Below are 12,397 nucleotides of genomic sequence, written 5' to 3'. Positions count from 1 at the left end.
TTATACAAGGAATGGGACAGCAGCGTTATGAACTTAAACTGTGCTGCCCAAGGGCCACCAGGCCCTCTCCACTCTGCAGTGGTCTTGCTTAGTTTATCAGCCTGCTGATAGTTGTCCAAGGACATGAAATCATCCCCGGAAACAGCAGGTAGATGCCATTTCTGGGATGGGTCTCTTCCCCAGCTAATTCTCTACTCAGATGCTAAGTATTTTCCTGTTGTCCTGCACCTATTCCCCAAGAGGCACGTGCTGGGAAGATGGTGAGGGCAGCCCTCAGCAGGAGCAAGGTGTCCCAGCCCGGCTCTCACCAAGGACACTCTCAGCCCCAGTCCCACGGTTTGCTCTCACTCATCTCTCTGGAGACCCAATCTCCCACGTGAGCTGCAAGTCCTGGCAGGTGCCCAGCACAATTCCACTAAAATGAGGGCGTATCACTGACTGGAGAGGTCATCAGCCAGCCCCAGAGCCGAGCACTCCCCCAGAGCTGCAGGAAAATCACCCGCATCCCAAAACTGGTCTGCTCTGGGGCCACGCCACCCACCAGAGAAGTTCCAGGCACCTCCAGTACCACCTCCAGCACCACCCTGCTCCCAGTAGGGCAGGGCAGGAGCTAAGGAAGGGGCCAGCAGACCATTTCCTGAGACAAGACCAAGGTTTCCTGGGCCACTGAACCTCGAGGACCAAGAAAACTCTGCAAATGGACCATGAGGTCTAACAGCTGGAAAGAAGGACTGAGAGCAGTGATTTCCCAAATGAGGGACCGGGAAGCCCCTGACTACACTCAGTTTTGTCTCTGAGGGACAGAAGAGCTACACAAATGAGAAACGCAAGAAATATGAATGTGCTTTTCAGTGATCTAGGGCTAAGATGGACAAATCTCCAGGAGACACTAACAGCAGACCACATCTGAGCCAGCTCATGTCTCCTGAAGTGGAAAGGGTTTGTCATCTCCCTCCCAGAAGGTCTTACTCTAAAACCAAGAAAGAAAAGCTCGCATTTTACACCTGGGTGAGCAGCAAAGAGCCAAGTTCAGAGACCACCAGGCCAGCACCCTCATGTAATACACAGGTCTGGTACCATTGTCCTGTCCTACGGGAAGGAACCTTCACACAGGCCGTTCATACTGACAACAGCTTCTGCCTCTCACCAGTGGCTTCCCGCATCTCCTAGGAGACACAGCCTGCAGAAAGCCCACTCACCCAAAGGATCTGGCAACTCTACCAGAAACTTGGAAACAAACCCAGGAAGTTAACCATAGTCAGAGGATTAGCTGAGGCAGCAACACTCGAAGACTGAGAGGGGACGTCATCGTGCTGAGCAATATCTAAAGGGCGGGTGGCAAGAGGATGAGGCCAGACTCTTCCCAGTGTTGCCCCTTGTCCTGTCACCGGGCACAAACTGAGACATGCAAAATTCCATCTCAACATGAGGAAAAACTTCTTTACTGTGAGGGTGCGGAGGTTCTCTGGAGATCTTCTAACCTGCCTAGACGCACTCCTGTCCAACCTGCTCTGGGTGACCCTGCTCTGGCAGAGGGTTGGACATGATGATCTCCAGAGGTCCCTCCAGTCCCTACCATGCTGTGATTCTGTGACTTCAAACTTTGGCACAAACCACCATACACGAGCCAGGGGCTTTATGGACCCTCCAGTGCCACCTGCCCCTTTCCAATGTCCCATGGTGCTGCATGTGAAGACTTGGGGGATTCTATGGGGGGGCTGCATGAGACGCACCAATCATTAGTTCAGCCCACCCTTCTCATGCAACAGCAGCATCCCCAGTCAGATCTCCTCCTCTCCCAAAGGCTTGCACACGGCACCCAGCGTATTCCCGAGCTCCTTCAGGGCTTCCCACTAATTCCCAGAAAAAATGCATTTATTTTTGTCCACCTTTTCCTTCCTCAGAGCACAGCAAACAGGAACTGAACTTCCCACCTCAGCCCCCTTGCGTTGTGTTTTTTACACTTCTTCCATCTCACTCCTGATCTGCAGCAGCCATTCTCACCTCAGGTATGGAAAAGTAGGGAAAGGAGGTGAAAGCGGGGGAGGAAACAATCATTGTGTGTTTGTGATCAGTCAGGTCCAGAAGCCACTTGACCCAGAGAGATCAGAGTTTCCCCTACAACAATGGGTGAGCCTGGGAAGCAAATCAAGCAGGACTGAATGATTTCTGGCAGAGAGAGAACAGTAGGAGTGGTACAGACCTCTTCCTCCTCAATGCGAGCAGGTTCAATCAGCAGATTATTGGCTTGATCAAACGACACCCCCTGTTAGGACAGGAACCAGCAAAGAGGCATGCGGATTAGTGGAGCATAAACCAAACCCGCCACCACGACCACCACCACCACCCAACACGCACCACTCTGACAGGTCTGGCCACGCACCGCCGGAGCAGACCCCTCTCACACCACTCCTGGTTGCCACCAACGAGCAAGAACCAGCGACAGGGCTGCTCCCGGGGCCATGCCGCGCAGAGTGCCCGCGCGCCTCGGCACGGCCAGCTGGAGAAGGCCATATCTTGCCTGCGTTGGCACCCTGAGGCTGCGACCACCAAGCTCACAAGCTGAATGCTATTAGCTGACTGTAACCCCTCTGAACCCCGTCGTTCAGCGAAGGAAGGATGGAACAGCACCGGAGAAAAGGAGAAAGGGACCTCTGGTGCCACCCAGCTGCTGCTCAGGAACGAAGCAATCCCAAATCAAACTGCCTCAGTCCCTCCTCCAAAGGGAAGAGCCTCCAGTGGAGCCGTGCATCCTGCCAGATACCCAGGGGTCTGCTCCCAAACACAGGAAACCTTAGAATTTCTCTTGAAAACCAACTGCCTTTGCAAAAAAGACCCTCTGGTTGAAGGATTGGGCCTCCTGCACACCCTGTCCTACCTCCTCCTCCAATGCTTGCGTGCAGCACCTCTTCCTGGAAACTCCCCTGCCCAGGGACACTGCTTCCCATGTTCCAGCTTCTGGCTCAGGAGGCAAACTAATAAATCTGCCGTCACGGAGCACGCGTCCAGCTCAGCCCCGTGATAAGGAAAACTGGGATTTCCAGGCAGAAGGCTTCACTGATAACCAAGGTAACTTTCTGACAGAGACACCAAACCCATGGTCCCAGCACCTATGGAGACTTCATGGGCTTTGCCAATGGGTGAGTGCATCCTCAGCCCCTGGCTGAAATAAGCTTTATGGGTGAGGGCATTTCCCAAGTATGGCAGGTCTTGGACAAAGGGGACGATGAAGGGGACTCTTGATGGCTCCACACATTCTTACAAGCAACATCAACTCCTTTTCATTCTGAAGAACTTCACAAACAGGAAGGAAACCCCAAGGCTCGTCCCCAGGGAGGAAAGGAGGAGCTGTACCAGCTCAGATATAGCATGGCAAGGGCCCACCCAGAGAAAGGCTCCAAAGCACACCTGAGTGCCAGAACCTTCCCCTGAGCAAACTGAGCTCCAGCCTGGGGTGGTAACAATCCCAACAGTCTGAAGCGTGTGCGGTAACAGCAAGGATAGATTTTACTCCAGCACCTTCCACCGGTTCAGAGACCCACATCTCAGCCATGAAATCTGTCAGTGTCAGACTACAATGGAGATTCAGCCACATCCTAATCCCAGCTCGCCAGATACCACTCACAAAATCATCACCCCAACTTCAGTAAGACCCTCATGCAGTGTCCCTCATTCAGTGTGTTCCTATTCCACTGCAAGGATCTTCCTCAAGGAGGAACCTCTGCGTGTACCTAACCAAATGTGGTGATTCAGCTGAGTAGACCCAAGGACCTCCTGTCTCATCAGCATCACCAGAAAGACCCATCGCGGCCCCATGGCCCAGAGAACAAGTTCCCCTGAATCCAAACACACACTTCATCAGGCTCTGTCTGCCCTGGGACAGACCCAGGGTGGGACCAGCAAAAAGGGCACACTCCAGCCTGCTCTCACCACCTCTCGCGGCAGAAAGACAAGCAGAAGCAGCCTGAGATGAGATCGATCCAGGGAGAAAGCTCATCCTGTTGCAAAGGAGGTGCAAGAACCAGCAAGCAAGGAGGTGACTGAAATGGATGGAAGAACCTGTCAGTGGTGGGACAAAGAGCCGCTCCTGCAGCACAGAACACAACATCACACATCATGGGGAAGGACAATGACCTGGATACAGCACAAGGAGTCAGGGAAAAGCAACACGGCACAGCTCCTGGAAAACCATATGAGCCCCAGAACCAACTCCAGCTCTCCCACCCCCAGTGTGTCCCTCCTGAAGTGCTGGAGTCTCTGGCTAGTGTTTCTGTTGGAGCCACATCACCCTGCTTGGTAGTTCAAAGCAGCAGGAGGGCGGTCTGGGACCCCTCTGACCTTCCCCCTCCCCACCAGACCTTACCTTCACCGATGGCTGGGCAGACAAAGCTCCATTCTTCCTGTCGTCCTCATCCCACACCTCCTCCTGGTCTGCGGGCTCCGTGTTGTTATTGCAGCCTCCCAACTCCTCTTCCTCCTTGGGGACCCCTTCGCTGTTCAGCCCCTGCAGCAGGGCCACCACTGCCTCTGGCTTAGGCAATTTAGTTATCTTAAAGTGTTTCTTATAGTGGGGGGTGTCCTTGCGGATGAGCCGCTGCTTCTCCACCGGGAACGGTCGCTCTTCATCTTCATCCTCATCCTCACTCCGTATTAGCGTGTCCTCAGCAAAGTGTACAGTGGGCTGCAACGGCAAAGCCCCAGAAAGGTTTGAACCTCAGGTGACAGCCACGTCTGGGGGCAGTGGAGAAGCTCCTGTCCCCCAGCCGCCAAGACGGGCAAAGCCAGGGCTGCTGCTTTTGTGCTGAAGATGCAGGAATACAGGTTAAGATTTCACCATACTCGCCTTTTTCCACATCAGCTCCTTCGCCCAGACACATCTTCTGTCAGCTGCAGGGACTAAGGGCACTCAAACCTGTAACCCCGATGTTCCCATTGTCCCTACCCAGCTCCCATTGTCCTTCCCAGTCCCCCATGGACCCAGCTCCCACCAACTGCCCGAATCTCTGCTCGCGCTTGGCTTCCACTGCCTGTCCTTGCCTCCAGTGATGCCCAGCTCACACTCTGTGCGTCCATTTACAATTCTCTCTGAAGCTTTCAAGTCCTTCCACTTTTTATCATGACCCTGCTGCAGTTCCCAGGCTCCTACCTCATTGTATTCCACTTCCACATCTTCCTCTTCGTGGTCGACGGCTTCCTTGTGCTCCCCCTCTGCTCTGGGCTTTGCCTCCTTCTCCAGCTCCTGCATCTCGGGCACTTGCCCGTTTGGCCGGCTCCTCTCTGCCTCCTCCTGCTGCTCCTCCGCCCTGCAGTCAGCGGAGGCAGTGCTGTTGGAAAGGTGGGAGTCCTCGCTGCGGTTGGACGTGGCGCTCAGCCTCTTCTCCTGGGAAGGCAAGTGGAAAAGGCAGGATGGAAACCAAAGCAGCACAAGGTCGGGGATGACCCAGCACCAACAGAACCAGCTTTTTCTCCAGGCTGCCTTCCCTGCTGCATCTCACCCAGGCCCACCCCTGTTCCACCATCTATGGAGGCATTTATTCTTAGCATCACGCCTGGGCGGCAAGATGCCTCCTCCGAGCACCCTGTTCCCATCGTTCTTTTTTGGGAATATCCTTCTTCTCCTCTCCCTGTGTTATGAAAAGGTGGTACCAATGCACACAATTCCCCTTAGGTTGTTCTCTGTCTCCTGGCTGCAGCTTGTGCTCTATCTCAGCGGCCCCAGCTGACACCTCAAGGCAGATTCCAGCCCGTGGAATGCAGGCAATCCATGCTCTGTCCCTTACAACCTTTCCCCAGTGTAAGTCCTTTCCACCCAGCTCACACACACACAGACACTGCCTCCCCCTTCCCCGAGTCTGCTACGTGTCCTCCGTGGTTACCCGTTTCTTGGTGAACAGCACTCACTTCTGAGTGAGGAGAATTCGGGTCTGCGTTGGGCTTTGCAGCGTGGGCCTCACTGCGGCGAACTTCAATCACCTTCTTCATCACCTTCAGCTCGCTGGGATGGGGGGTCGCTCTGCGCTGCAAGCCCTGCCCGAGAAAAACACTCAGAGCGGGAGGTTCAGCAGCACCTGCTGTGCCTCAGGACTAGATTAAATACCAGGAAAAACTTCTCCACCAAAAGGGCTGTCAAGCCTTGGCAGAGGCTGCCCAGGGCAGTGGTGGAGTCGCCATCCCTGGAGGGATTGAAAAGCCGGGCAGAGGTGGTGCTGAGGGACATGGGTCAGTGGTGGGTTGGTCAGTGCTGGGTCCATGGTGGGACTTCAGGAGCTGAAAGGTCCCTTCCAGCCCAGACAATTCCATGATTCTATGAGGACCAAACCACTTCAAATGACGTGTTTTATCAGAGCGACAGAGCCCCAGCTGGACACGGCCCAAGGTCACGCTGCAGGACCTGACCTGGGCCTCTCCGCTACTACGGCCTCAGCTGGACAGAGGACAGAAAAGGAGACAGGTACCACTTCTCCGAGCTCTCTCTCGGACATTGTCCTGCTCTCCATCTGGCAGAGGGAGCGGGAGTTGTATATAGTTCTGTAAATTGTGCTTCAGGATTAGTAAGTGCAAAACCTTCAACACAGAAACCCCTGCAGGAACACATGGGTGGAATATCTTCTTAATGACTCTGGTGTCTCTTCATTTGCCTGACAAGCCCATACGCTACCAGAATTTGCAATGCTTAGCTAGTTCCATCCCAGCTACGAGTCAAGAAAAACAGTATTCTAAAATTAATAACGATGTTAAAAATGATCAAAAACTCCCACAACACCTCCTAACACCAGCAGTGCTTCCACGCTGCAAGGACAGACGCAAACACAATTTATTAGAAGGATTCAGATCTCAAGCGAATCTCTCTCCACAAGACAAAAAGGGGAAAAAAAATCCTGCTGGAAATTTAAACCGACAAAGTACTTGCTGGAAACTGAAACTTTTATCCTGCCCTTTGTATCTGCCATGGAAGGAAAATGATCTGCGGTGGTTTTGGAGGCTGTTTGCAGGGTTTGGCTACTTTAGGAAGGGGACGCCCCCCGGCAGGGGCTTGTCTGGCTCCAGGCTCGCAGGGGTGAGGTTGCCAGGCTGGAGTCTGGCTGAGCACCTTTCCCCATCAGGGGGGCAACTAAAATTTCCTCCTGGCACCACTCTGGCTGTGAGGGTCTCTGGGCTCCCCAAGCGCTCCTGGGCAGGTTTTCGGTCAGAGCTCAGCTCCCAGGGACAGCCGTTGCACTGTACGCCTGCGTAAGGGCTCTCAGGAACTCTCTGTTACACCTGCTTGTCTCGGGGGCACCAAACACCCTTCGGGTTGCAAAAATACAGTACATGTGTGCAGCAGTGACACATGGACACTCTAACGGCTCCCCATCTCAGGAAAAAAGTTTGGATTGTGCCCGTGTTTCCATAGGGAGCTAAAAAGCCTCCAGAAACTCTTTGTCTTACCCGTCTCTCAGCTCCAGACTCATCTTCATCATCTACTTTGGGTTCATCCAGGAACTGAATCACGCTGACTCTGTTTAAATTGGTGTCCGTCCAGCTCTCGTCCACGCTGTTCTGCAGAAGGTTCTCTGGGGAGGAAAGATAACACAGTGGGAGCTCTTTCTGAGCAAGCAGGATTGTAGCCCTGGATTAAAGACGGTTCTCAACCCACGAGGGCACTTCTCTTGTATCTGCATCAAACCACAGAGGCCATGAGGACAAAGGATGTAGCCCCCAGATCTTGTCACCTCTTTATGTCTCCCACCAGATCTACAGGAGCCTCTACAAAAGGACCCAAATGGTTCGGCTTGAGCACTCCTTACCCAAGGACTAAGGAAAAAGGCAGGATTATGCATGAATCAGAAGTACTGACATGAAAATATCATCACGGCAGGAAGCAAACCTTACAACAAACCCTTTGGTCAATAGATCAAAGCAGAAGACCTGAAGACCAGGCTGCAGCTTCTTTACCACCTGGCAGAGATGCAAGTTCTCAGCTTTAACAACCTCTGCCTTGAGAAGTTGCCCCCAGCCATTCGGGAGCCCAGCTCTGCTGCAGGTATCGCGATAATGAAGAGGAAGGTCCAAGGCCCCTCCAGAGCAGCCAGTGTTGATAACCGGTCTCTTACCCAGGCTGGGAGAGGGCTGCTGGGGAAGCAGGTAACAAGTGAGAACTTTCTCTCCTGTCTTCTCATCATCCTCTGTTTGGAATTTCAGCATGGGCTGGGACTGATTCTCCGCCAGCCACAGGGCTTTCAGGTTGAGGTTTGTCAGAGCAAACGGCAAGTTCTGCAGCCTGCAAAAGAGCAGAAGAACTGCTGGTTAAACTTACTGGTGACGGAGGAACTTCAGCCCAGCCGGAGTGCCTTGCCTGCGCTGGAGAAGGACAGAGCCAAGCTACTGCAGGGTCCCCCACTCTCACACACACCGAGGCAGTTGGTTCACGCTGCGTACAGCTCTGCAGCAGCCACAGACGGGACCCCAGTAACCCACCCCCAGCAGAGGACAACTCCCATCAACAATGCGAAAACAGAGAACTTTGAAGAGGGGTTTGAAGACACAAAAATTCTGCTTTCATGGACCAGTACAGAGAGGTGTTCCAAACAAAGCTCTGCTCAGCTCCCCTCTGCTGCAAAACCACCCGCCTCAGCGAACAGAACTGCAGCTAAACCCTGCAGAGCCTTCCAGAACAGATCACAGGTATTTGCACGCTGTGGGGGTCATGCACATCATCAACAAGGCTGTAGCACCAACTGCCTGGGGACTGCTGACACAAAACCACAAAATCTGCAGGAAGGAAGACACAGCACCAGGGATTTCCCCTGATCTTTAGTTCACACGTGGCAAAATGCCCCCCCATTTCTGCATTGCTCTGTTCAAATACGATGGAGAAGGGCTTAACAGGCAACGCTTGAGAGACACGTGCCCAGAGCCCTAAGCAGCCAGTCTGGGCTTCTCCAGACTGCGGACCCTGGGATAAATGTCTCCCAAAACAGGCCGGGGCCCAGCCCAAGCTGCTCCATGGCAGCAGCCTCCTGAGGAACGTGCCCACAAGCTGCTGCTGACCTGTTCCCAGCCACATCCAGCACGTGAAGCTCGGTGGTGTTGGCCAGCTCTGGCGGCAGGAGGGCCAGGCGATTGTCCCGCAAGGACAGCACGTTGAGGTTGGCACAGCCGCCGATCTCAGCCGGGAGGGATGTCAGCCGGTTCCGATCCACGTTCAGGTTGGTCAGCTTGGCCAGCTTCCCAAGGGACTTCGGCAAAGCCTAGGGAGGAGATGGCTCAGTAGTTGCCAAAGACAAGAGCAAGGGATTAAAGGTATAAAGGCATAAAGTCCTCTAGCTGGGGGAGGAGGGAAGCTGCCTTCTGTCCCAACAGACACATCTTTGGTAAGTTCTCACTAAAAAAATACAGTGAGAGAATTCAACTTCCACCAGGGTCTTCTCAAGAAGAAGTTACATGAAACTCTGTGCATCAAAGCAGGTAACGGGAGAGCAGCCCGGAGTAGGCTCGGGATTCTGTCTCAGAAGCCAGAAGATGGGAAGAGGTGCCTGGCACGTGGCTGAACGGAATGGCACAGGACAGGTGGGGTGGCTGCTGTACTCACCGTCAGCATGTTCTCCGTCAGGATGAGCTCGGACAGATTTTCACAGTCCCCAATGGACTCTGTCACCTCTGTCAGCCGATTCTGGTCCACCTTGAGGATGGAGAGCTGCTTCAGCTGACCTGGCCGGGGCAACAAGCAACATGTGAACTACACACAGAGGTAACGATGCTCTTCTACCTTTGTCTGGCCAAAACGCCTCCCACCAGGGATTGTGTACCCCAACAACACAGGCACCACCGTTCTTCCCCAGCAGGGTTGTCCACAGGTTTCACCCATGCGTGATCATAGAATCACAGAATGGTTTGGCGGGGGAAGGGACCTTTAAAGCCCCCCCCAGTGCCACCCCCTGCCCTGGGCAGGGACACCTCCCACCAGACCACGTTGCTCCAAGCCCCCTCCAACCTGGCCTTGAACCCCTCCAGGGATGGGGCAGCCACAGCTTCTCTGGGCAACCTGGGCCAGGCTCTCACCACCCTCACAGCAAAGAAGTTCTTCCCAATATCTCACCTAAAGCTCCCCCCTTTCAGCGTCAAACCTTTCCCCCTTCTCCTATGGCTTCCCTCCCTCATCAAGAGTCCCTCCCCAGCTTTCCTGAAGCCCTTTTAGGGACTGGAAGGGGCTCTGAGGTCTCCCCGGAGCCTTCTCTTCTCCAAGCTGAATCCCCCCAACTCTCTCAGCCTGTCCTCACAGCAGAGGGGCTCCAGCCCTCCCAGCATCTCCGTGGCCTCCTCTGGCCCCGCTCCAACAGGTCCATGTCCTTCTGATGTTGGTGGCCCCAGAGCTGGAGGGGGTGTCTGGGGGGTGTCTCCCCAGAGCGGAGCAGAGGGGCAGAATCCCCCCACCTCGCCCTGCTGGCCACGCTGTTGGGTATGCAGTGCAGGGGGCTTGCTGGACTGCCAGCACAAATTGCCAGGGCGTGTGGAGCTTCTCATCCACCAACACCCCTAAGTCCTTCTCCTCAGGGCTGCTCTCCAGCCATTCTCCACGCAGATCAAGAACCTGAACTCGTCCTACAGTTCTGCTCACCACTATCATCTACTGCTTCTGCAACTCCACTACCATGACTGCGTCCACCAAGCCCTAACACCCTGTGACATACACCTGAAGCCCCCCACCAGGAGCACTGCCAGGGTCCCACCCTACTCACCAATCCCATCGGGAATGCACTCCAACAGGTTCTGCGACAGCAGCAAGTCCGTCAGTGCCACCAGCCCGCTGACCTCGTTGGGTAACTGCTCCAGCTTGTTCTCCGACACGTCCAGACAGACCAGGCGGCGGAGGTTGCCCAGTTCCTAGGATGAGAGAGGAGACACCACGGTTTGAGGGGGTGGCCGGGGAAGGGAGCGCAGCGGTGACCTAACGGCCCCAAACAGGTACTCACGGGAGGCAGGGCTGAGAGCTGGTTCCGGTCTAACCAGAGCTCGCGCAGGTTGGGGAGCGCTCCCAGAGTGTCTGGCTGTAACAGAGCAGGGCAGTGACAGCATCAGTCCCTTCCACGGGGGAGAAGATGCTCTAGATGCTACAATCACACCACACTAGAGACTGTTACTGCTTTCACACCGCCCAAGACCATACACCAAATGGTTTATGAAGCTGATGTGTTGGTGTGCCTCAACACAGCAGCACACACGTCTGGAAATGTCTGGGGTGACACAATGGCTGCAAAAGGTGCCAGCAGGAAGCACGGAAGACAGCAACAGGGACTGTCTGGAAGCAGGAAAGACAGGAACTAAACAGGGTGTTGGAAATTCTGGCCTTACAGAAGAAGTGAGTCTTTTCCTCCTCTCAGACAAGAAAACAATTTGGAGAAGACTGGCAAACCCAACGCGATGCAGCAGCACCAGCAGCAATGGCAGCCATACGTTCACAGCACCGCTCCAGACACCAGGCACGGTGATCAGCATTTGGGTTTGGAGCTAATGAACCGCTGAAGTGCAGTGGCTGATTAGCATTTGGGTTTGGAGTTAATGAACTGCTGAGGTGCAGCTGCTGGTTAACCCTTTGGTTTGGAGTTAATGAACCGCTGAAGCACGGTCCCAGCGCCAGACAACTGTCCTCACAAGTAACCCGCAGCCTTGTGCACAGCACCCGCGTGAGCTGCTCCTTCTGCTCCCAATTTAGGCAGCTTTCTGCCCAAAAGCACTCCAGAACATTAAGGGCAGGACTCAGGAACAGCTTAATCCATTGCTGCAAAACTAAAGAATATCACTGGATGACCCTGAATATCAAGATAAGCTGAATTTCAGATGAAAAACCACTGGCTTCCACAGAGGTAGGGGGTTCTGCCCCTGCCAACCACCCGTATTCCCTCCCCACCACCCCTCACCTACCAGAACCTCCAGGTCATTGCCACCGAGATCCAGCTGCTCTAACTTGACAAGGAAGGAGAGTGAGCTGCAAGACACAGGGGTCAGAGAGAAAAACAGAAAAGACAGAAAGAACAGGAGGTTAGCATCTGGGACACACACCTCAAATCACACAATTTTTAGTAACTCCTAAACCAGGTGGGGCAATCCTGACCTTCACCTTCTCCCTCTGAGCCAAGCAGTTTAGGGGAGCTGGCCCCTTCCCCAGGCCAGACCATCTGCAGTGGGTTCAGCAGCACCAGCAGCCCCAAAGTGCCCAGTTTCCACTCTCACCAATTTGCCTTCTCCCCCTCCCACCATAAAATAAATACAAAATAAAATAATAAAATTTGAGCAAAACCATGACAAGGTGACAAGCCACACTGTAACATCGCTGCCTGTTCTCGCGGCAAGGCTGGGGACCTAGGCACAGTCAGACAACAGGATGTCCCAGTTTGATGCCCAAACCATGAGACAGGAG

General features: G+C 54.1%; 1 protein-coding gene across 1 annotated transcript in view; it reads right to left on the bottom strand.

Annotated features, from left to right (window-relative positions):
* The window catches only part of SCRIB (scribble planar cell polarity protein), a 97,339-nt gene that overhangs the window by 60,641 nt on the left and 24,301 nt on the right, over window positions 1–12,397 (bottom strand). The window contains exons 6-16 of the mRNA XM_074145821.1: window positions 11,902–11,965; window positions 10,953–11,027; window positions 10,719–10,863; window positions 9,572–9,690; window positions 9,031–9,230; window positions 8,094–8,260; window positions 7,429–7,553; window positions 5,902–6,027; window positions 5,147–5,380; window positions 4,364–4,681; window positions 2,204–2,266 (exon numbers count right to left, since the gene is read on the bottom strand). Coding sequence (XP_074001922.1) covers window positions 2,204–2,266; window positions 4,364–4,681; window positions 5,147–5,380; window positions 5,902–6,027; window positions 7,429–7,553; window positions 8,094–8,260; window positions 9,031–9,230; window positions 9,572–9,690; window positions 10,719–10,863; window positions 10,953–11,027; window positions 11,902–11,965 — 1,636 coding nt within the window. The remainder of the gene's footprint in view (window positions 1–2,203; window positions 2,267–4,363; window positions 4,682–5,146; window positions 5,381–5,901; window positions 6,028–7,428; window positions 7,554–8,093; window positions 8,261–9,030; window positions 9,231–9,571; window positions 9,691–10,718; window positions 10,864–10,952; window positions 11,028–11,901; window positions 11,966–12,397) is intronic.

This window comes from Numenius arquata, chromosome 3 (genome assembly GCF_964106895.1).
Source record: "Numenius arquata chromosome 3, bNumArq3.hap1.1, whole genome shotgun sequence".
In the NCBI taxonomy this organism is placed as follows: domain Eukaryota; kingdom Metazoa; phylum Chordata; class Aves; order Charadriiformes; family Scolopacidae; genus Numenius; species Numenius arquata.
The sequence above is the reverse complement of the archived record's forward strand: the minus strand, read 5'-3'. Positions and strand labels throughout refer to the sequence as shown.